Source organism: Anas platyrhynchos, chromosome 11, assembly GCF_047663525.1.
Source record: "Anas platyrhynchos isolate ZD024472 breed Pekin duck chromosome 11, IASCAAS_PekinDuck_T2T, whole genome shotgun sequence".
Taxonomy (NCBI): domain Eukaryota; kingdom Metazoa; phylum Chordata; class Aves; order Anseriformes; family Anatidae; genus Anas; species Anas platyrhynchos.
In genome coordinates, this window is record NC_092597.1 from 13,912,005 (window position 1) to 13,934,417 (window position 22,413).

General features: G+C 56.9%; 4 protein-coding genes across 13 annotated transcripts in view; 2 read left to right on the top strand and 2 right to left on the bottom strand.

Annotated features, from left to right (window-relative positions):
* Positions 1-1,459: 1,459 nt before the first annotated feature.
* On the top strand, positions 1,460-14,077 carry SNX1 (sorting nexin 1). The gene is made up of 15 exons (XM_027466534.3): positions 1,460-1,637; positions 3,450-3,552; positions 4,438-4,571; positions 5,831-5,897; positions 7,004-7,047; positions 8,000-8,141; positions 8,666-8,744; positions 9,471-9,546; positions 10,128-10,241; positions 10,365-10,458; positions 10,960-11,165; positions 12,271-12,414; positions 12,756-12,836; positions 13,249-13,320; positions 13,664-14,077. The coding sequence occupies exons 1-15, from the start codon at positions 1,503-1,505 to the stop codon at positions 13,712-13,714; spliced, it is 1,542 nt and encodes a 513-aa protein (XP_027322335.1). The 5' UTR covers positions 1,460-1,502; the 3' UTR covers positions 13,715-14,077.
* A 124-nt stretch (positions 14,078-14,201) lies between these two features.
* On the top strand, positions 14,202-16,027 carry SNX22 (sorting nexin 22). Its single transcript, XM_027466551.3, has 6 exons — positions 14,202-14,636; positions 14,922-15,005; positions 15,129-15,233; positions 15,306-15,400; positions 15,477-15,550; positions 15,672-16,027. The coding sequence occupies exons 1-6, from the start codon at positions 14,568-14,570 to the stop codon at positions 15,773-15,775; spliced, it is 531 nt and encodes a 176-aa protein (XP_027322352.3). The 5' UTR covers positions 14,202-14,567; the 3' UTR covers positions 15,776-16,027.
* A 261-nt stretch (positions 16,028-16,288) lies between these two features.
* On the bottom strand, positions 16,289-18,151 carry PPIB (peptidylprolyl isomerase B). The gene is made up of 5 exons (XM_027466541.3): positions 17,958-18,151; positions 17,632-17,745; positions 17,438-17,531; positions 16,749-16,933; positions 16,289-16,659 (listed from the first exon to the last, which is right to left on the bottom strand). Exons 1-5 carry the CDS (start codon positions 18,111-18,113, stop codon positions 16,537-16,539), a joined length of 672 nt encoding a protein of 223 aa, XP_027322342.1. The 5' UTR covers positions 18,114-18,151; the 3' UTR covers positions 16,289-16,536.
* A 768-nt stretch (positions 18,152-18,919) lies between these two features.
* Positions 18,920-22,413, bottom strand: part of CSNK1G1 (casein kinase 1 gamma 1) — a 105,041-nt gene continuing 101,547 nt past the window's right edge. For all 10 annotated transcript variants that reach the window (XM_027466537.3, XM_027466539.3, XM_027466535.3 and 7 more), the window contains one exon: positions 18,920-22,181. In XM_027466537.3, the coding sequence (XP_027322338.1) occupies positions 22,127-22,181 (55 nt within the window). In that variant the 3' untranslated portion in view covers positions 18,920-22,126. The remainder of the gene's footprint in view (positions 22,182-22,413) is intronic.

Sequence of the window (22,413 nt, forward strand, 5' to 3'; positions counted from 1 at the left end):
TGCTCTTCCTGGGCAAAGGGGGCACCCAAAGTGTTTTAGGACACATATGTTTAAGCATCTGGTTGGGGATGTCTATGGCATGGAGAGGTCTAAACTTGACCCCCCCCCAAAGCCTCCTGTATATTCAAAAGAGATTTTCACACCAGAAAGTCATCTTATCCTTTGGCTAATAACAATGGTATGTATTCCAAGCTCCAATCCTATGTAAATTAGAGTAGATTAATCTATTCCTTCACGCTGATCTCCTCGACAAAGCTGGTGAGGGGCCTGGAGAACAAGTCCTACGAGGAGTGGCTGAAGGAGCTGGGCTTGTTCAGCCTGGAGAAGAGGAGGCTCAGGGGCGACCTTATCACTCTCTACAGGTACCTTAAAGGAGGCTGTAGTGAGGTGGGGGTTGGTCTGTTCTCCCATGTGCCTGGTGACAGGACGAGGGGGAATGGGCTAAAGTTGCACCAGGGGAGTTTTAGGTTAGATGTTAGGAAGAGCTTCTTTACTGAAAGGGTTGTTAGACACTGGAACGGGCTGCCCAGGGAGGTGGTGGAGTCACCATCCCTGGAAGTCTTCAAAAGACGTTTAGATGTAGAGCTTAGGGATATGGTTTAGTGGGGACTGTTAGTGTTAGGTTAGAGGTTGGACTTGATGATCTTGAGGTCTCTTCCAACCTAGAAATTCTGTGATTCTGTGATTCTGTGTGGATGGTGACCATCATATTGAGCTCTGTAATGTACAGCCTCAGAAATAAGGCAGTGTCAAATGAGAATGAAGCATTTAACCTCCAAATGTGTGCTCTGCTGAACAGCCACCACCTGAGCTGTCTGAGCTGTCACTTCAAGAGGGTGACGCTTGGTAGGTTGGTGTCAGGGCATGGGAAAAAGGGCCAGGTCAGACACTCAGGATATAAAACTTGTAAGGTGAACCCGTGTGGGAAAGCATCAGCTCTAACGTTCTGGTGCTGTCTCTGTATCATTTTTACGGCTTTGCAGGCAGGCAGGAGGACAGCAGCGAGGCCTGTGAGATAAGGACAGCTGCTGTTTGTTATGTTTTGTTCCACAGAGGAGCCGGGCGCAGCCCCTCACATTCCTCTCAGCAGGGACAGAGGAGAAAAGAGGGACAGGGGCCACTTGCAGTCACGTCTGACACCAAATACTCAAAGGCATAAGGTTTAGTAAGCTGAGAGCTTTGCCCTGTGTGTGCTGTGCCCCCATTTTCCCCCCATTTTCGCCATTTTCCCCCCAGCCCCAGGGGCTCCCCCTCAGCTAGGGGCTCGTCCACCCCTGTTGGGGAGGGGGGGCGCTTCCCCTCTTCCCTCCCCCCCCCCCGCCGCCCGTGCAATGGTACCTCCCGATGCCGAGCAGCGGCGCTCATTGGCTCCCCCTGGTGGCTGAGAGGCGGCTTCGCCCAATCGCGGAGCCCCGCCCGCCCCTAAGCCCCGCCCTCGCGGTTTAAGTGGCGGCGGCGGCTTCCGGTCCCGGCTGTGGCAGGGCGGAAGCGGCGGCGCGGAGATGGCGTCGGGCGGCGCCGGCGGCTCCCGCTCCCCCTCCCCCGGGCCGCACCTGCCCCCGCCCTTCCCCCCGCCCCACGGCGACGGCGAGGCCGCCGACAGCGACACGGAGGGCGAGGACATCTTCGCCGGCACCGTGAGTGCGGGGCTGGGACGGGAGGGGGGCGGGCCCCTGGGGCCTGGCGGAGGCCCCGCCGCTGGGGCTGGGGGAGGCAGCTCGGGCCCAGGCCTTGGGGGCTGGGCTGGGGCTGGGGCTGGGGCTCAAGGCAGCCGCCCCCCAGCACCCACCGCCGGTTCTGGGGTTCGGAGGCTGCGCTGAGTGGCGGCATCAGCTAAAGGCAGCCGGGAGCCAGCTCCTCTGACAGGTGCTGGGACGGGTTTCTTCAGCCCTGCGAGCCGAGGCTGAGCGTGTCGTCCCCTGTGATCACCGACACTGTGGTTTGTGTGCTGCACTCAGGGCTTTTCCAGCAAGCAAGGCAGGAACCATCCAACATCACCCATTATCAGTTTCCCAGCCCATGGATTTGCCCAGGGTGCAGCTCTCGCCCTCCTTTGAGCTGGCCCAAAGACACAGAGCTGTCCATCACCAGGGAATGGAGCTGCGTGTCACTGCTGGTGGCTTCGCAGCAGAGATGAGGGCAGTTTGGGACGTGACTGTTATCCACACACTACCCCATGTCTGCTTGCGAGGGTGAAACTGTTCATTTGGTCTGGGCAGAACAGAGCAGTCCCGTGTTTTGAAAGTAACATGGGAAAGCACGCTCCTGACTTGACAGCAGGTGTCCAAAAACGCTGGGACCTCTTGCCAGCACCAGGACGTGGTGATGGTCTGGAGCTTCTCAGGACTGTTCTTCGCTGAAGAAATGAAAATGTTTGTGGCTCGTTGCTTTGTGGTGGGGGCAGCCTGCTAAAGCAGATGAGTGTCGACCACTACAGGTTTTGTGCAGATCAGGTGGCCTGTAGCAGAATCTGAAGTCTGTTAAGCTAAAGCAGCTTATCAAGTGCTTAATGTTGTTGTTGAAGCAACTGTCATAATTAATACTTGGCTCTTTTGCGTGCCCTGGTGGCTTTGCTTGTCTCGCTGCCCTTGAGTGTTAGCAAAACACTCCCTGTGCAGCAGGGGAGCTGCTGGCGAGGCAGAGCTGTGGGCGTTGGGGTGGCAGTGAGAAAATGTTTGGGGCCAGCGTATTTATAACCAAAGCTGGAACTTATCTGTTTGTGCAGCTTCAATCCCTGCTGGCCACGGTTCTCTAGGGATGGCTTTGAGTGGTCAGCTCTGAGATCTGCTTCCCTGTGGGAAGCATCAGGCTTATATCAGGGAGCCTCGGGGGGGTGAAGGGGTGCGCTCTGTCAGGCCTCGGATGTGGTGGGCGTTGTGTCATGGGCTGCTCTGAACTTCCGTGGTAACAGATGGAGAAGTGGAACAGGGCGTGATACTTTCTTGTTCCTAGAAACTTTCCATCTTTGAGAGCTGCAAGGCTGGTAGGGAAACCGGTGCCTGCCTCACCTTGTCACAGAGAGCTTCTTCCCAGCTCGAAGAGCCCCTGTAGGAGCAGAGGATCCAGATGGCTCCCTGGATACACCTAACGTGGGGCTGGTGGGAGCGCCCCTGTTTGCTTGGCCACAGGCTGGCGGAGGGGGCACGAGCTGGGAAGCAAATTGCTGTGGGTCTCTGCCACTGGCAGCAAAAGCTTGGTTTTCCTGAGAGGGCTGCTCAGCCCCACGTGGTTCTTGTGCACGAGGCTACAAATGGCATGGCCAGGCCTGTTGTGGCTATCGTGAGCTGTTGCGATATGTGTACTCTGCTGGGACTGCAGAAGGGAAGCAGCCTGCTGGGTCTGTAGTGGTGACCCTGTGTGGCAGTGGCCAGGAAGGTGGGCTGTTTGGCCCCCCACCATCTGTTCCTCAGTGGAGATAACCTCTTTGTGCTCTTTAAATTCTTTTTCAGAGCAAGCCCCCGGCACCGAAAAGGGAATCACTTCTCCCTGTGAGCAGCAGCTCCAAAGAAAATGGGGTTCGCGTAGAGCAAGATGATCAGGACTTATTTGCAGGTGAGTCTGTCCTGAGCACTCCCCGGGGCTTTCTGCACTCTGAGCTGGGAGCCTTCTGCATTCCAGCCACCTGCAAGTGGCTAGACTGTGCTTACCGTGGAGTATTGCTGGTCCTTATCTGAAGTTTGTGTGTTGCAGTCTGCTCTGGGAGCACCGAGTGCTGGTGGTGGTTTTGGGAAGGTCCAGTCGCCTCCTCCAGGTCTCCAGCTTAATCGTGCAGCAGGATTAATTGTGCAGTGGAAGCTGAAGCTGCCTAAAAATGGGGTTCAAGAATTTTGTTAAACTGCAAGGCAGTGTCCTCCCAGAGTCGAAGGGCTTTTTGTTCTCTACCTTATCCTCCCTCCGTGCAGGTGGAGGAAGCATCTCTAGCTGAGACGTGGCTGTTCCCAGGACAGGGAGCGTAACGCCCCTCAGCAGGGGAGACGAGGAGGGTCAGACCTGCTGCAGCCCTGCTCCTCAGCTAGGTGTGACACCTCTGGCAGAGACAGCTGAAAGGGATGCCTGGTAACAGAGGGAAGCTTTGGCTTCCTCTGGGTGGAGAAACGTCCTGGGAAGGAGCAGGTTTACGTGCTGTGTAAAAATCCAGCTCAGCTGTAGCTGCTCTAGTGTGCAGCAGCAAGGAACCGTGGTCTGGCTGTCCTTAGAATCAGAAGTCTGTTGGATTAATGAAACGTTCTCCAGCAGGTTTGATCAGGTGCTCTTGCTGCAGCGAAGGTGCATGAAGTCATGCTCTTGCCGATGCATACAGATGTCCTCCCTGTGTGTTTTTTTTTGTGCTAATTAAGATTACTGTTACTGCCTAGATCCCGTGAACTTCTCTGAAAATACTGAAACTTCCAGAAGCACAAAGTAGAGAGGCTGACCCTTGCAAACTTCTCTTGACAGATGCCACTGTAGAGCTGTCTCTAGACAGCACGCAAAACAACCAGAAGAAGGAACTGGCCAAAGCATCCAATCCTGCCCCCTCATTAGAAGTAGCTGCAAGCTCTTCTAGAAACCCTCCAAAGAGCTATGAGGAGGTGAGAACTGCTCTGAGCTTTCCGACTTGCCCTGCTGGTTTGGGACTGTAATTGGCAGGAACCTGTCTGTTTACTTCGATGTAAAACTGCATCTTAAACGCTGCAGTGAATGTAATTGGCATATTGGATGCCCTGGCTTCTATCTCAGGCCGTCGGTCTGGGGCTGATACCACCGAAGCAGGGCTGAGGTCAGCCCGTCAGCATTCTTGCTCGCGTGCAAGGTGCAGGCTGCTGCCAGCGCTGGAAGAGCGAGCAGCTGACTGGTCCCTGGGGGTCTGAGCTCACATTCAGAGCTCTAGCACCCCCTGTTGCCACAGATGGGGCAGGTGGTGTAACTGCTCTTGTGTGTGCTTAAAGGAGGCTCCTGGCTGACACGGGAGTGCAAACTCCTTCAGCAGAACTTGTGGTCTGGTTGCCAAGCCCAGCTAGGTGACGCTGGGCCTAATTCTGTTTTCTCCTGCATGGAGACTAAAACTGTTTTGGAGACAAGTAAAGTGCTCCTCTTTTGCCCCAAGCACCTCTGAGCTTGCGAGGACTGACTCGCTGTCAGTGTCTCAGGCTAGCTCCCGACCAGCTCAAGCAAAGAAGCAATGCAGAACTAGGGCAGGATGCTGAGCTGATCGGTGAACTGAGATGCTCTCACCTTAAGGCTCTTAAACCAGGGGCCGTGTGAGGCCTGGTGCTTTACCTGCTAACAAGGAAGCGTAATGCTCTCCGAGCAAGCCTGAAGCCCCCGTGGTCTGTCAGAGGCAGTCCCATTGCTCTTGCTGCCTGCTGACCTTCAGCAAAGCAGGATTTGACTGAAAGAGCAGTTCAGACTGGGTCTGCCAGTTGCTGCCGTGGCTGTCCATCCCAGCATGCCTGCACAGTGTAACTTACCTCCTGTGTGCATTCCGTGCCTTCTGCAGTTTCAAATGCAAACAGAAATGATGTAAAGGAGCCCAGAGGGAACCATCTTGCACAGAGCTGGGCTGAGGCTGTGCTCTGCAGAGTTTCAGCTTAGCACTGATCAGTTGGTGCACCAGTCTGAGCAGACAGCATTGTAAAGACAAAACCAGTTTGGGATACTTGGGACGTGGAGACTCAACATCAGTGAGAAGCCCAAGGGCTTTACAGAGCTGCCTTGGCCAGACTGAAATACCAAAGATGCCTCGGCAGTGTGACAAGCACACTAACATGTGGGACTTCATGGTTTGGAGTGCACTGAAACCTGGATTTCTAGTTTTAACTTGCTGTCCTTGTGTGCTTGCTTTAAACAGCTGGAAGAAGAGGAACAGGAAGACAAATTTGAGCTGACTGTAGGAGTGAGTGATCCAGAGAAAGTTGGTGAGTTACCGTCCTGTCTTGCTGCATGGAGTGAAGCGCAGTTAGGCAAGTGAGGCTTGGTGGTAGCACTGAATGCAGCTGCTGTCCCCACACGTTGTGCTTTCCAGCTGTCTCTGCAAACACAAACCTGACTGTTGAGTGACTTCTGCAAAACTTCTTCCAACATCTTGAGGAAATGAAGCTAAAGAAAGCAAAAAGTCTAGGACCCAACAAGCGAGGTGGCAGCAGGTTCAGTAAACCAGGCAGCTCGAAAGCAGAGACCCAGGCGTGGATTTTAGGAGGGGAAAGCACGATGCTCAAACACTAGCAGAGTTTGATGTCTGGAATTATGGTGACAGCTCTGCTTGACCTCTAGGCAGCACTGTCCTGTGTGCAGCTGGCAAGGAGGAGGCAGAACTTCCTTAGCCTAAAATCAAGTATAATATCCCATGTTCTGGCACCTTCCCCAGCAGCTGTGGGGCTCTGAGAAGCACGGGGCTTTCTCTGTTGAAAGTGGGGATCAGAGCAACTTAGCCAGCTCCATGGCAGTCTGCAGAGAACCCACATGATCCCAGCCAGCTCGTGACTTCTGGAGCTGGGAGGCGCGCTGACTTGTAAATCAGAGGTGTGTTGGGTCAGTAGCTGATTTCTGAGGATGCCCTTTGATTGAACCACCAGGTAAACCCTCCTTTCCCCAGACAAGGGGATTTCTGTATTAGCTGGAGAAAAAACTGCCTGTGATGTCTCGGAATCAAACCACACGCAGCCAGGGGCCGTCTGACTTGCATCCTCTGAATAGACTACTTCATGTGCTGCACAGCCGCTGAATTGTTACGTGCTGAGCAGATGTGTGGAGTTAGCCCAAACGCCGTCAGCTTAACAAGCATCTGATTGTCAGCCTTGGCTGCCTGGGGAAGGAAAAGGAGGGCTGAGCAGTCGGGCTGGGGAAATGCCTAGTGGGCAGGGGTCCAGGGTCCTGCAGGAGGAAGCCACTTGAGGGTCTGTGTGCAGATTTGGGGCTCAGATCAGAACCAACGAAGCAGGCAGAGGCCAGGAGGTACCAAAGCCTCCAGGTGATGCAAAAGGCTGGTGTTGGGATACTAACGCCTTGTTTTTGTTTCCCACAGGGGATGGCATGAATGCATACGTAGCCTACAAAGTGTCAACACAGGTAGGTGTAACTCGTTGCCAGTGAGATAAGATGCCTTTTTTTTTCCCTGCTCTGAGGCAGCTGGGTTGTCCTTTCCATGTCAAGTCAACGGTGACCTAAATAGATGGGAGGTCTGAATCTACATGGATTCGTGAGTTATAATCCACTCCTCCAGATCAAAGGATGAGCTGAGAAATAAGTTTGAATCTATTTGGAAGGGGCCTGACTTTTTCAGCCAGTTTCAGCCACTGCAGTCTTGGCTGATACCTCCGCTCAGCATTGGATTGAGCAGCAGGAATAGCATCTGCTAGGGAGAGCCCCAGATGCTTGCTCTGTGGCTGATGTTAATGCAGCTCTTGCTGAAAAGCTGCTGCTGTAGCTAGCTAGTCTCTTGTCAGGACCTGTTCTCTTGGGCTAGTCGCAAGAAATCAAGCTTTCTGCAGCTGCTGCCCTGCTTTGGAGCTTTGGGCACTTCTCTGAGCTCTCCAAAAAGCCTTTCCTAGCTGTCTGCCTGGCAGCTGTTGGGCCACAGGCACTGCATCTTCTGGTGCAAAGCTGCTGCTGTGTGATGGGGACAGGGGATTTGTTATCCTCCAGCCTTGCTCTGCAAATACTGTCAAAAGCTGCTGATGGCCCCTGAAGCCTTAACCTAACGGTGGTCCCTATTCTTGTGGGGAGCAGGGATGATGGGATTAGGCAGTGGGCAGGGTTTAGCAGGCATCCTGTGGCCACAGTAACAGCTGCTCTGTTATTTAGTGGCTTTAATGCTGCAGCATCACCACAAGGAGGGCTCTTAGGAGGTGATCTGCTGAAAACCCAGGCCAAAGCTTGCTCAGTGCAGCCTGGCATGCTCCTCCAATCCCACAGAGCTCAAGCTGCCCTATTTCCATCCCCAGAAGTGACAGTGCACACAGTGCATGCACAGGCAAGCTTCCCTGGGTGAGTCTGACCTGAGTCTCGTCTCTTCCCTCAGACGAGCATGCCAATGTTCAGGAGCAAGCAGTTTTCAGTGAAAAGGAGGTTCAGTGACTTTCTGGGTCTCTATGAGAAGTTGTCGGAGAAGCATGCCCAAAATGGGTTCATCGTGCCTCCACCGCCTGAGAAGAGTCTCATAGGTGAGTGGTGGAGGTGCAGAGCGGTGCTCTAGATCTCATCCTTCTGATGTTGAGCCTTGTGCCCCAAAAACAGGCTGCCTGCAGTCTGCAAGCTGAGAGGCAAGCTCCAGAGCAGTATGGGAAGCAGGCACATAAAATAATGTGGGTTCTGTGGCACAAACCAAACTCTGCTGGCTCCATACTTGGAGCTCTGGGCTTGAAGCCTTGTTAGATTTGATGGGTGGCTCTGCATCTGCTTGAAGCAGAGTAAAACCTTGTCCTCTGCACTGTCACTGAATTGTTGTTCACTTGGGTCCGGACCTGTAACCCCTCAAATCTTGCTTAGCATTGCTCTGTCTCTCTTCTGGATGCAGATCTGTGTTAGATGTAGGCGTAAGCAGATTTCAATTTTCCAAGTAGCTCTTGTCAATGTAAGGTCGAAATCCTCTACCATCACCCTGGTAGTCTGCACTCCGTTACAGACCTCACAACCTTGTACGTTCAGTTTGAAGCCACTCCTTAATTGCGCCTTCCTTCTATGCTAGGAATGACCAAAGTGAAAGTTGGGAAAGAAGATTCCTCCTCTGCAGAGTTCCTAGAAAAAAGACGGGCTGCTCTAGAGAGGTACAGATCCCAACAGCTATCCCCTCGTGCCTGAGCCAAGCAAGGGACCTCTGAAAGGTCAGCCTGGCTGCACTCTCCTCCCTACACGAGAAAAGCAGTCTGGTGCTAGGTTTAGAGTGAACCTGAAGGCCACTGAAGAGTTGCAACTCTAAGGTTGCTTTGACTTTAAAACCGTCTCCTGCTTCAAATGCCCCTGCTGGTGCTTGATCCGGATCTGGCCAAATTCTGCTGACAAGGCAGAGAGGAAACTGAGCTGTCTTGAGCCAAAAAAAGATGGATGTTAAATAGCAGTACAAGCAGAGCAGATCAGGTGAGAAATATCTTGGTCTCTTTAACTGCCACCCTAACTATCCAGCCACCAGTGGCCTTTGCTCTGCCACCTGTATTGAGTGCTGTAGTTAGCACCAGGACGCTGTACGCCTCCAGCTTCAGCCTCTGAAGAAGTGTCATTGTAAAGGAATGTCAGACTGGAGCTCGGTCAGTTGGTGTATCAAGTAACCTTGATACAGTGAGTACTAGTGCGGCTCTGGTCTTGCTGACTCGTCTCACTAGAGTCCCCAGGGAGGGAGGACTCTTGGTGGGAGGATGAGAACAGCTTGTTGGGTCTGGCTTCAGCTACTGAAGTGCCATTTCAGAGGAAGTAAGAAGCACACTGCAGCTCACTGAGATGTCTCAGAGCCAGGCTTGCTCCAACAGAGGTAACTCTTGGTGTGTTCCTCTCCCCAGGTACCTACGGAGAGTTGTCAGCCATCCAACCATGCTGCAAGACCCGGACGTCAGGGAGTTCTTGGAGAAGGAGGAGGTCAGTGGGGTGAAATGATGTAGCTACGAGTACCTTGGGAGCACAGAAGTTAACAGTGCACAAGAAATTAACCAGGTGTGATGCTTCAAAGCTCTGTGAGAAGCAGCAGGATCCTCTAAGAGCCCTTAACCAGTGGTGGGGCGAATAGGGCCTCTTCTGTGTGTTAGTGCATATCTAAGAACTATACACGGATAACAAGCTGTGGCCAAGCTTGCTTATATCACGGTGGGGACACACGTTGAGGACAGGGGTTGAGTGTTCTGAAATTCACAGTGGGAGCATAGCCTTCTGTTTGAGGTGAGGGGTTCTTGGCAGATTTGTTACCTTGGCCAAGTAGACCAGACAGACCCACATACAGCGTAGGGTTCAGGAACTCCTCACTTGCTTGAAAACTCCAGTCCCATTATTTGAAATGCTCTGCAGGCTGTGCCACTGCTTGGGCAGTGTCTGGCTAATCCTTTGCCATAGCTGTGGTGCAGGAACACCAATGTCCAGGGGCCCACATGCAGAAATAATGCCATTGTGGTGGCTGCTCCCAGAAGTGACTGTTATCTCTGGCAAACTTTCCTATTTCTCTACAGCTGCCGAGAGCAGTAGGCACCCAGGCCCTGAGTGGAGCAGGAATACTGAAGATGTTCAATAAAGCTACCGACGCTGTCAGTAAGATGACCATTAAGATGAATGAATCGGACATAGTAAGTATTTGGATACCTCGGGGCTGTCCTTCTCCTTGCTCTCAGCTTTTGGTGAGAGGTGCAAGGACGGCTCTGCAGCCCTGCAGAGAATGTGGGAACCAGCTCTGGGTCTGTCCATTTCAGTGGTTCGAGGAGAAGCTGCAGGAGGTGGAGTGCGAGGAGCAGCGGCTACGGAAGCTGCACGCTGTTGTGGAAACACTAGTGAACCACAGGAAAGGTAACGAGCTTGGTACCACTTGCTCTGTAGCTTGGGCCTTAACTGTTAAGCCTTGTGCAGTGCCTGGCTGGAGATCACCAGTGAGCAGGTGTGAGAAGATCCAGCAGTGCTTCCTTGCTGTAAGGGGCTCTTGGCCTCTTTGTCATGGGAGGCAGAAGTAAAATGATAATTCCTCATCTTCTGCCCAGTTGTATGAGCTTAGATGTGAAATAGTGCCCTGGTGGGTGAAAGCTGCTGTAGCAAACCAGAGCAGAGCTGATCTTGTTGCTAATTGCCAAGCTGTCCTCTGGCAAGGAGCAGGAATGTTTTTCCTTCCTCTGCATGTTTTGCCTGACTTCTGCAAACCTGTGCCTGTCCTCCCCCTGCTGCTTCTCCTGGCTGGGGTTCCCAACGTCCTGCAGAAGCTGCCAGCTCCTGGGGCTGAACTCTAGGCTGGGGCTTGTCTCGCGGAGCAGCTGGTGTAGCAGAGCCCGTGGCTGACTCTTGTATTCCGTTCACTAGAGCTAGCATTGAACACAGCACAGTTTGCAAAGAGCCTGGCCATGCTGGGGAGCTCGGAGGACAACACGGCCCTGTCCCGGGCACTGTCCCAGCTGGCTGAGGTGGAAGAGAAGATTGAACAGCTGCACCAGGAACAGGCTAACAATGACTTCTTCCTCCTGGCTGAGCTCCTGGGAGACTACATCCGCCTCCTCTCAGTTGTAAGGGTAAGCACTCTGTTGGGGTAATCCTCAGAGCCAAGCTGTAGGGCAAAGTGCTAGTGCAGGTCACTAGTGCAGGTCCCTCAGGGGGGATAAGGAGCAAGCTCATGGCTTTAGGTGGCCTCAGCCCTTCCAGAGAAGGCTGCAGGTGCTGCAGAGGCTGTACTCTGGTGACCTACGATCTGTGTTGCAAATAGAGCTGCCGGGCACCTGCTGGGGAACAGCCTGGGTCTTGAACTTTTTGCAGCCTGCCTGGTGCGCAGGCTGCTGTGCTGGAGGCTGAATGGTACAAGCCCCAAGTGACCTCCAGGTCTGGCAGGCTGACCTGGTTCTGTCCCAGACTTGTCCCATCTCTGAGCAGCTGCTTCTGGAGCCTGCAGAGGCCGTAACACAGCCTGCTTGGTCCTTACTGGGAGAGGTGGGTGCTGCAGGGCAGGACCGAGACCTCTGATGGTGCTGGAGGTAACAGGACTCGTCTAGGACGTTCTGCTAAGGAGCTGTAACATTGCCTCAGACTTCACCCGTCTTTTGGCTGCTCTGTGCTTTTGACCAGGCTGTCAGGCACTGCTTTCTGTTCTTCTGGCTCTTCCCCACCATCTGGCTGGACGCACTCAGAAATTTGACAGCTCTTCCTTGCTTGGGCTGGTGGTTTATGAAAGTATTGCCTGGCAGGTGCTCAAGTGCTTAGCAGTGACTCGTGGTCACTGTGCTCTGCAGGGGAATCAGTGTGGGACTGGTGAAGGCAGCTCCTTGCCCTGCGATGTTCTCAGTGAAGTAACAAAAGGGGCTCTGTGCCGAGGGAGGCCTTGGAGCTGCTCCTGAAGCTGGTTGCTGTAGTGCCCGGGCTCCTTTCCTGGCAGAGCAGTGGGGAAAAACCTCCGTGTTCTGGCCTGTGTGGGAGCTTCGGCTGTGCTCAGCTCCAGGACCTGGCTGATGAAGCAGCTCTGCTGATGGTGTGGATGTCACCGTCACCAGCACGGCTGCAGTGAGGTGGCACAGGGCACAGCTGTGCTGCTCACGGGCTGCCCTGCTGCTCAGCCCTGCGCACCCGACACGCTGCTCCCAGCTTGTTTGGGGATGTGCCAGCTCAGCCTCTGCTCCTTCCTTTCAGGGAGCTTTTGACCAGCGCATGAAGACCTGGCAGCGGTGGCAGGACGCCCAGACCATGCTGCAGAAGAAGAGGGAGATGGAGGCCAGGCTGCTCTGGGCCAACAAACCTGACAAGCTGCAGCAGGCCAAAGACGAGATTTCAGAGGTGAGGCGTGCTGTGCTCTCTGAGCAGTGTGACAGGAGATGTTTTGAGCTGGAGGGATGGGTCTCTCTTGCCAGGCTTGCAAAGAGGAGAAGCCAGCCTGTAGCAAGGCCTCAGGGAGCCACAAAGGCTGCAGGAGGGGCTGCTCTTGGTCCCGCTCTGTGTGGCTTTGCATAAGGGGAGCTGGGCTCGAAGGAAGCTTGGGCACAGGGTGCAGCCACGCGGCGAGTTGATGTGAGGCCCAGAAGTGCTGGCATCAGCTCTCTTGGAGCAGTCAAAACCTATTCAGACAGGAAGCGAAAAGCTTCCTTACCCTGGAAACAGCGTGCTTCCTCTCTCTGCAGTGGGAGTCTCGCGTGACACAGTATGAAAGGGACTTTGAACGGATTTCTGCCGTGATCCGCAAGGAAGTGATACGGTTCGAGGTAGGTTAGCCCCAGCCCTCAGTGTGTGGTTTTTCCCCCAGCAGCTGGCAATGGTTGCAAATTTGGGCACGTTTGAATGGGGCATCATTGCAGCAGAGCTGCTGTTGATGGCTAAAGAGGGGTTTTCTCCTGCTCAAAGTATTCAGGTGGGCATGTTCATCAAAATAAGGGCAGGTGTGCAAAGCTCCTCCAGGCCTGCTCATCTGTCCTGCTGCCCACAGCCAGGACTGAGCTTCACCCTCTCATTTCCAACTCTTGTGCTGGTCACCCGGCATGTAGGCAGCTGGGAACCTCCAACATGACCCCAGGAGGAACAGGAAAATTCCCCCTGAATTTTGACCTCCCTGCAAAGGGCAGGGGGTTTTGGTGGTTGCGGCAGCTTCCTTTTCACTTCTGCAACTGTCTCTTGCAGAAAGAGAAATCCAAGGACTTCAGAAAACACGTGACTAAGTACCTGGAGACGTTACTAAACTCTCAGCAGCAGGTGAGTGTCCCCGGTGCCAGCAGCCAGCCCTCTTTTACCTCCTGGAGCTTCGTGAGAGCCCCCCCAGGCACAACCCCCTGCGGTGGGAGCATCCTGCTCCCCTCTGCCCCCCACAGGCTGGAGCGGGGCACGTTGCCCACAGCAGCTAACGGGAGAGCTGCTCGTTAAAAGTCACACCCCGCTGGATGCCTGACTTTTTTGGGGGGGGCTGCACACCCTGCCCTGACCACAAGCTGTGTGTGTTGGGGGAGCTTCTGCCTCCCTAACAGCTCCTCAGTCCTGCTGAAGCTCATTAGTGCTGGACTGGATTTGCTGGCTCCTGACTCTTTCCTTCTCTCTGCAGCTGGTGAAGTACTGGGAAGCGTTCCTGCCTGAAGCCAAGGCCATTTCTTAATTGGACCAAGCGAACGAGCACACCTGAACTTTGCCTTTTTATACACTATACCTCTGTCTTTTACATGTGAACGAACCCTAGTTAAACACGCGGGAGCTGGTAGAGGTTTAACCCCCCCCCGACAAGCAGCTTACGAGCCAGTAACTCTTCTAACTGTATATTTTTCATTTAGCAACATATATTTTCTTACTGAAGAGAAACTAGTTTCCTGCTTTCTGACCAGCCCTGCAGTAGGCGAAGAGCGAGGGGGGGTTAACGACATATGTAAATGTATATTTTTCAGGCTGGGTTTTAGGGCTCTAACGACTATCTTACTCCTGCAGTGCCATTACGACTATGTAATAAAACTTGTATCAGGGCAAACAGGCGTGTGGTGTGCTGGGAGAGGGCTGGGAGGGACGGGGGCTGGTGGGAGGCTGCGGTGCCTCCGGCTTTGTTGTGACTAAGAAGCCCCTGACCTTGGGCCTGGCTGAGCCACCTGTCTCGGCTTCTGATTAAGCTTTCTCCATAAGGCCAGGCTGCTGTTTTTAGGCTCTGAGCTCAGCCTGGGGCGGGAGCTGGCGCTGCAGGAGCCTGGGGCCTCGATGCTCCTCTTTCCAGCTCTGAGGCTGCAGCAGCTCTGATCAAAACCGATACCGAGTCTTCTGCCTTGAAGAAAAACAACTGAAAGAGAGAAAGCCAGCTTGTGCTGACTTCCCACTTTCCTTTCCTCTTATCCCTGTGTTACCTTCGGCTTGCAAAGCACGAAGGCTCGCAGGAGGCAGCTCTGCTACCGGGCCCGGCCCCCAGCAGCCGGGGCGGGACAGGGCGGCCCCTCAGGAGCTGGCCCCGGTGGCAGTGGTGGCGGTGGGCCATGATCGTCGTCTCCATCCCCGCGGCGGAGCCCGAGGCAACAGCGCGCAGCCCCGAGAAGGCGCACACGGTGAGGGGTGGGAGGTGGTGGTGGTGGTGGTGGAGGTCCCTGCTTGTCCCCTGGGGTGTCCCCATCTACCTTGTCACAACACTCCCCGTCTGCCCCGCGTGGTGGTGGTGGTCCCATGATCTCCAGGGGCTTTGAGGACCCTGACCCCGCTGTTAAAGGGGTTGGGGGGGCTGTTGGTGCCTGCAAGCCCCCCTTGGTCCTGGGGTTGGGGTGTCCCACCTGTCCCAAGGATGGGCGTGGGGCCCCCTGCCCCGGGAGGGTGATGGTGAGGATGAGGAGGTGCAGGTGTTCCTGGTGGAGGTGCTGTGCAATGGCCGGCGGCACACGGTGGCGAAGCGCTACAGCGAGTTCCAGGCGCTGCACAAACGGGTGAGGACCCCGGGCTCAACGGGACCGGGGGGAGCGCTCGGGGTGTGTGTCCCCACTGGGGACCTTCCCGGGAGACACGCAGCGCCCGGCCCCGTGTCCATGCTGTGCCCTGCTCTGCCCCAGATCAAGAAGACCTGCAAGGTGCCCGACTTCCCCCCGCGGCGGGTCCCCAACTGGGTGCCCAAGGTGCTGGAGCAGCGCCGGCAGGGCCTGGAGCTCTACATCCAGGTGAGGCACCAGCGGGCGGCGGCGGCACCCCGCATCCTGGGGGTGCTGATGTCCCCCCCGTCCCTGCCTCAGGGCGTCCTGTGCCGCAACAAGGAGCTGCCCCAAGATGTGCTGGACTTCCTGAAGGTGCGGCGCTGCCAGCAGGACCCCAAGGGCAGCAGCGCCCCGTGAGTCTGAGGGGTTCCCCCTTCCCCAGGGTGGGAGTGGGGCATTGCAGGTGCTGAGGGGCTTCTCCCCCTGCAGCACCAGCCACCCGCCCTCCCAGCGGCCTGTCCTCGGCTTCCACACTGACCCCTACGTGCAGCTGCCAGTCACGGGTAAGGTGCAGGGACAGGGGTGACACCACTGTCCCCTGGTGCTGTGCATCCTGTGCCTCGCCCTCCATTTATCGGGGCTGCCAGGCGGGGCACAGAGCAGCGCCTGCTCCTCTCCTTGCAGATGCGCTCCCTGACACCGTGCTGAGCGGGGTGCTGCAGGGCCTCTACGCCCCGTGGAGCTGCTCCCCCCGTACAGCTGTGGCCCAGGGGCAGCCGGGGTCCTGAGCACCCCCAGCACGGAGGGCAGGGACACGGGGTGGTGTCACACAAAGGATCTTGGCCCCAACACCTTGCCTATGGAGTGAGCACTGGTGAGGGAGCGGTGGGAGAAGCCCCACCACAGCGACTTTCCAACGTGCCTTAGCGTGGCGTGCAGGAGCTCTGTGGGAGATGCCTTTTGGGGGCTGAAAAATGCTGAGAAGAACTCTCAGCACCTGGGCTTCTGTGCAATAAATCACTGTGGTTGCAGTGGCCAAAGGTGGCTGCGTCTGACTGCTGCGATGTGAGGGCAGAGCTGTGGGGCTGCTCTGAGACCCAGAAGGGAGGAGAGAGGTGGCAGCATGAGGGTGGGCTTGTGGGGAAAGGGCTGGGAGGCAGAAATCCATCACACCTGGCAGGTGATGGTCCCCTCTCCTCAGAGCCTAGGAGAACCAGAAGGAACAAGGCGGCCCCGCTGTGTGCGTGGCTGGGGATTCCACATGCAACCACCCCCCTGACAGAGCAGACAGGGCACCTCGATAAAAAACACATTGGTCACATTTATTGGTGCATGTGCTTCTTACAAAAGTGTTGGAAAGAGGAGCCAGCGCTTTGTCCTGCCTGCTGGCCAGCTGGAAGGCCAGGAGCAGGGGCTCAGCAGCTGCCCGTGCTCCGGGAGGCTGCGGGGGAATGCAGGGGGGCAGCGGGGCAGCCCCAGGCCCGCAGCCCTTTGCAGCCGGGTCCCCGCAGCGCAGGGCCCCGCCGCGACGCTGAGCCAGCGGGGTGGATCACTCCTTGGCGATGGCAAAGGGCTTCTCCACCTCGATGGTGCCGCAGTCGGCGATGGTGACATCCTTCAGGGGCTTGTCCCGGCTGTCTGTCTTGGTGTTCTCCACCTTCCTCACCACGTCCTGGGGAGAGCAGAGGTGTGAGGGGAATAACAGTGGCCGTGTGCATCTCCCAGCGTGCCCTCCCACCCCGGTGCTGCGCTCCCCCTTACCATGCCCTCCAGCACTTTGCCGAACACCACGTGCTTGCCGTCCAGCCACGGTGTCTTCACTGTGGTGATGAAGAACTGGGAACCGTTGGTGTCCTTGCCAGCATTGGCCATGCTCACCCAGCCTGGGCCGTAGTGCTTCAGCTTGAAATTCTCATCAGGGAAGCGGTCCCCGTAGATGCTCTTCCCTAAGGTAGGGGAAAAGACTGCATTGCACTTGTGGAAATATGTCAGGGATGGAGTACTGGGGGGGCAGGGGAGGGCTAGGCACATCTAAGCACCAGCATCACAAGGTTGCTGAGGACCACAGGAAACTGGCAGCTGGAGGGAGCTAAAAGCTGAGCCGTGAGCTGGACGGAAGGGGCTGTGCCCCCAAATTCGTGGTGCAAGAGGCTGTGCAAGAGCAGACCTGACTGCACAATGCCAGCGGCTGCAGCGTGACAAGGAGGTGAGGCAGGAGCTAACAAGCCCAAAACACTGCTGCTGCCATTATTGATTTCACTGATGTTTGCTAAGTGCTGGTAGGAGGCTTGTCGATACCAGACCAAACATGACCCAGCAGCCGGGACACCCAGGTCCTGCAGCCACCACCCCTCCCCACTGTGAGCACCGCTCCCAAGCCAGGTCCCCGAGCTGCGTCCCCGCTGCAGCACCGCGCTCCACCTCCCCCAGGCCCCTGCAGGCCGCGTCACCTCCAGTGCCATCTCCGCGGGTGAAGTCTCCTCCCTGGATCATGAAGTCCTTGATCACACGGTGGAACTTGCTGCCTTTGAAGCCGAACCCTTTCTGCGGCGGGGTGGGGAAAGAGAAGCGAGATCAGAGCGCTCAGACCCAGGGCGGGCCCGGGGGGCACCACCCCCACAGCCCCCCCCGGGGCCGTCCTCACCTCTCCGGTGGCCAAGGCCACGAAGTTCTCCACCGTCTTGGGCACGGTCTTACCGAACAGCCCGATGACGACGCGGCCCGCGTCCTCCTCGCCCAGGCGGAGGTCGAAGTAAACCTTGTGGGGGGGCAGGGCAGGGCAGGGGCGTTACCCGGGCCCCGCCGGGACACAAAGGGCCGGGGCCGGGGCCGGGGCCGGGGCTGGGGCCGCCCGCGGCCCCCTCAGCGCCGCCACCTCAGGCGCGGCTCCCTGAGGCGCGGCCCCCTCAGCGCTGCCCCCCCCCCATTTTACCTCAGCCCCCCCTCACCCCCGCCCCGCTCCCCGCCGACCTTGGCCGTGACCTTGGGCCCCTTCTTGCGCTCGTCGGCCCTGGACGCGGCGGGCAGCAGGAGCAGGAGCGCAGCGCCCAGCGCCGCGGCCGCCACCAGCGCCTTCATCCTGCGCCGCTCGCAGCCCGGCCGCAGCGCCCGCCGCGCCGCCTGCATCCGGCCCCTCCCCGACGAACTCCCCCCGCTCCCCCCCTCGGCCGCGCCAGGTGGTTCCGTCCCGGCCCGGCCCTGCGCACGCCCGGGCGAGACCAACGCTGGAGGGCGGGGGGGGTGCAGGGGGAGGGGCCGGCGCGGGCAACCGGGCGGCTGCCACGTTGCCCCGGCGTTGGTGCGGCCAATCAGGAGCGGGCGCGGGGCGTGGCGGGCGCTGATTGGCGGAGGGGAGGAGGCGGGAACGCGGCGGGCTCCGCGTGCCGCCCCCCCCCCCCTCCCAACGGCCGTTGGGCGCCTGAGGGGAGCCCTGAGGGAGCCCCGTGAGGGGGCGCCATGAGGGACCCCCCCCCCTCCTTTTCATCGCTTCAAGCAGCTTAAAAGCTGCTCTTTTTGCTAACACGTAGCCCCTTCCCCAGTGCTTTTCTCCACCTGTACCGAGAATAAACACACAGCAGCTATTTGTGTGCTGACAAACCTCCCCACCACAGCCCCGCACTGAAGTGACTTCCATCAGTTTGCGTCCTTGTGTTCCCTGTGAGCCATCTTGTGGCGCAGGGTGCTCGAGGTGGGAACGTGGGGGCACCGGGAGAAGAGAACTGGGTGCCACCTCTCCTTGGTCAAGCTGTCCAGCACAAAGTGGGCAGAAGCTCCCAGGAGATCCCACGTGTGCATCATCCCCTCAGAGGGGGCTCAGAGCGTCCTCCAGAAAGGGAAGGGTACCAAGAGAGCCCAACAGAGGCGAAGAAGACATTAATCGAGCAATGTTTTCAGGAAGGGGTAATAAACACATCTATTCATGGAGAACAATGCAGCAGTGCAATGTTTTATTGAAAAAAAAAAAATCTCACTTGACACCTCAGAAGACTGCATCGCAACGTTGGGGGGGCCACACTGCAGGAGGGCTGCACCTGGGGGGTGGGTGCGGCGCCAGGCGCTCCCCCCACGCTACTGGGGGCTGAGCCGAGGCCCCCCGGGGGTCTCCCAGGTGCTGGCGACTCCCAGCGAGGACGGGGGAGCTGGCCCAGGCAGGATTAATGCCCTACTTCCTAGCACTGAACAGTTGGCTCAGTCTGGCTTGTGTCTCCTCATCACCTCCAGACTCCCTGGGGACAGCAGATTCCTCAAGCACGGGGCTTACTGTTAACCTGCATTCTTTCTTTTTTTTAAAAAAAACCACACACAACAACATCTTTGCCCTTTCGAAGAGTCCAACGTACGATTATAGTGCAAGAGGGCTTGGTACAAGTGAGCATTACCAGCATGCCGTGGGGGGACAGTCCTCCCCTACAAACACATCTTCATAGGATTAAAAGAACATCGTATCTCCAGAGATAAGCAGTAGCGGGTCATCGTGAAATAGCTTTCAAACCAACCCACTTAAAAACAAGGTCAGGAAAGTTTCTAAACAATCAAATACATTCACTTTAAAAAAAACATTTAAGAACAAAAACTGTTGAGATGGCCCCTTTCCCCCCGCCCTCCCTCACCCTGCAAACACTTACATATGCTGCAACTACAAGCTGCTCCTTGAGCGGACGCAGCGAGGAATGACCAAACACGGCAGGAGATGCAGAAGGAATCGAGTTCTGGTGACAGGCACTTAGTGGGGCTTGGGAGGGCAGCAACAGAAGTGTCTCAGGGCCCGGCTCCATCTGCAGCACACGGGGCCGCTCCCCGGGGAGCGCCTGTGCCCCCTTTCCCCTCCCCAAGACGCCAAACCATGGTTTCCTACAGCTGAGAGGTTTCCTACAGCCTGTGCCAGAGACGTGGGACTTCTGGGAGCCACCCGCAGCGGAGGAGCTCGAAAAGAGAAGGGTGGAACACAGCCGGTCCCTGTCCTCCCTCTAGTGGGAGGGGAAGAGAGAACAAAGTGCCCCGGCACTTGCATGCAGGAGATGGACGGTCCCTTCCTGCCCCGGCCCACGTTACACCTGGAGGAAAGCACTTTGCAGAGCGAGAACAGGGGTGCGCGCATCTCCCGGTGGGTGCGCAAGCAGAGAGCAAGCCAGCCTGCAGCCTAGGGTGCTGCCGGGGAGAGGAAGGTGCAGCCACGCCTGAGAGCCGTGCTCCGTCAGGGTAAGGCATCGAGAGAACTCGGCAGAGGATGGCTGAGGGACACCCAGAAGGGATCCTGGACAAGAAGCGAGGCTTTGCCATGCCGATGCCGCACCGCCACGTGCCTGCTTGGAGGAAGCATGGAGAGCGAGCCCAGGGGCTCCCTGCTCAGGATGATCTCCTGCCCCCTCAGCCTGCTTCTGCCCAGCAAGGGGAACCAAACCTTCCGTGAGTGCCGCTACACGAGCTCCAAGCTGCGCAGGTTATCATTTAAGAGCGGGTAATGAGATCCAGTCTCGCCCTTTCCTCCCTTCATACTCTCCAGGGAATTCAGGGACTGGGGTGAGCCAGGCCCGAGTTTACAAGTGAAGGCCCTCAAGCGAACAGTCCCAGCCTGGTCAGGTGTCACACGTGAAAAGAAAGCACAAGGAAACTATTCACAACCTCCCCAAAGGCTGCTCGAGTTCACCCAGAGCCCTGCCACGTCCACAATAACCCTCGAGCAACCTCGGCCTCCTCAAGCTGGGAATGCTGCAGCAGGATGCGAGGTTTTACGCCTGCACAAAGTGCCCCCAGCCCTTTGCTAGCTGTGGGTTTGGCTCGAAAGCGGTGCATGAGAACCGTGGCTTCCTCTGCAGGGCGGGAGCTCGCAGAGGGGGCGTGAAGGCTGTTGCAGTCAAACCCACCTGACCGTCTGGAGATGGAATCAGTATTAAGGCAGTGAAGCATTCCCACCTCTGCTGGGGAAGCTTTGCTCCTGCTAACGTTGTCTCGCAGAAGGTGCGTGTTCACAACCACCCTACCAGAGGGGTTGGAGAAGGCTGCCTGGTTACGCACCGAGAGATGCCTGCGCTTTGGGAAACACCGGGTTCCCAGGTACCTTAATCCTGACCTGCCCCTTTGGCCAGAGCGACCTCCTCCAGCTCAGCAAAGCTGACACCGCTCCCTCCTGCGGCGGCCTTTCCTCTCCAGGCTGCTCGGGTCAGGCACGGCGTAGGAAACCATGGTAGGGACATTCACTGGCAGCTAGAAAGGGTGACTGAAAATTCAAGTAATGCTCTCCTCAGCGCACGGCCCAAGGCGGGCTTCGAGAGCCCCAAACTGGCACGAGGGTTGTGCGGATGCTGTCAACATCCCCACCTGTGGGCATTCTCTGCACCCCACCGCCTTCCCAGCTGAATGTCTGTCTGCGCTGGCACCACTTGTCCACGCAGAAATCCACAGATACAATGTGCATCTGTAATGCTAAAAATAATAAAAAGTGCAACAACGTCAGTTTCTTTAAAACAATCCACATTGCTCTGTTACCGTCAGAGGAGGGAGGTGTCGAGGGGAGCCAGAAAACCTAACTGGAACAGTAGATTGCAAATTTCTCACAGCTTGCACATTACAGTGTAACTGTTCCCAAGGAGCCTAAAAGGGAACCTGTGTCTTACTGCTGCAGCAGTCAGGCCCTTCTCCCACGCAACTCTCTCGCCCAGACTGCATCCTCCTGCCCTCTCGAGAGCCAATCGAGCCGACAGTATTTCTTTTTCTTAATTAAGGAGGGAGGAGGACCGAGGAGCCGAGAGCGCAGGGGAGGGAGGGGAGTAAAGTGAGCAGGAACTAAGCACAGTCCTCAGGTTTGCATGAACGATGCCTTCGCCGTAAACAACGGGAAGGAGGGTCAGCCAGCCAGCCCCCCTCCCAGGGCGACCAAGACCTGAGCCAGCCACAGTCCTGGTCCCAAAAGGAGCTTCAGGCTTGGAGTGAACGAGGGAGACCATTCAGCAGATCCACCCCAGAGTGGTTTGTTTTGGAACGTTTTCTTCTCTTTTTGGTTTAAAATGTCACTTTTTTTTTTTTTTCTTCTCTCTTCCTCCTATGCCTCCTCCTCCCCCCTAAAGAGAAGCCCCTTCCAGTTAGACAGGGCAGGAGCCGCAGGTGCAGGTGGCGTTCCTGCAAGGCCCGGGAGGCACCGGTCACTTGTGACGCTGCGCTGTCTTCTTCCGTTTCCTCTTGAAGAAGCAGCAGCACCTGGGGCACAAAGGAGAAGGACAGTCAGCCCCATGCACATCTCCCCGGCCAGCCCCCACTCGCTGACATGCAACAGCTCCGCGCGCCCGGCCCCGGGCCCCGCCGGCCCTGCCCGCGAGGTGGGCAGCAGCTCGCGGGTGGACGGCCCACCTGCGCCTGGGCAAACGCCCGCGGCCGAACGCTGCGGGTCCTGGTCCTGCTGCCCACGGGCAACATCGGGGTACAGCCCCCT

Excerpts from the sequence above, each read along its gene's own strand:
- SNX1 (XM_027466534.3), top strand. The coding sequence starts at position 1,503 with ATGGCGTCGGGCGGCGCCGGCGGCTCCCGCTCCCCCTCCCCCGGGCCG. Across the intron at positions 9,547-10,127 it reads AGTTCTTGGAGAAGGAGGAG|CTGCCGAGAGCAGTAGGCAC; the intron begins GTCAGTGGGGTG and ends ATTTCTCTACAG. Across the intron at positions 10,459-10,959 it reads ACTAGTGAACCACAGGAAAG|AGCTAGCATTGAACACAGCA; the intron begins GTAACGAGCTTG and ends TCCGTTCACTAG.
- SNX22 (XM_027466551.3), top strand. The coding sequence starts at position 14,568 with ATGATCGTCGTCTCCATCCCCGCGGCGGAGCCCGAGGCAACAGCGCGC. Across the intron at positions 15,234-15,305 it reads GCCTGGAGCTCTACATCCAG|GGCGTCCTGTGCCGCAACAA; the intron begins GTGAGGCACCAG and ends TCCCTGCCTCAG. Across the intron at positions 15,551-15,671 it reads CGTGCAGCTGCCAGTCACGG|ATGCGCTCCCTGACACCGTG; the intron begins GTAAGGTGCAGG and ends CTCTCCTTGCAG.
- PPIB (XM_027466541.3), bottom strand. The coding sequence starts at position 18,113 with ATGCAGGCGGCGCGGCGGGCGCTGCGGCCGGGCTGCGAGCGGCGCAGG. Across the intron at positions 17,746-17,957 it reads GGCCCAAGGTCACGGCCAAG|GTTTACTTCGACCTCCGCCT; the intron begins GTCGGCGGGGAG and ends CCCCCCCACAAG. Across the intron at positions 16,660-16,748 it reads GCAAAGTGCTGGAGGGCATG|GACGTGGTGAGGAAGGTGGA; the intron begins GTAAGGGGGAGC and ends TGCTCTCCCCAG.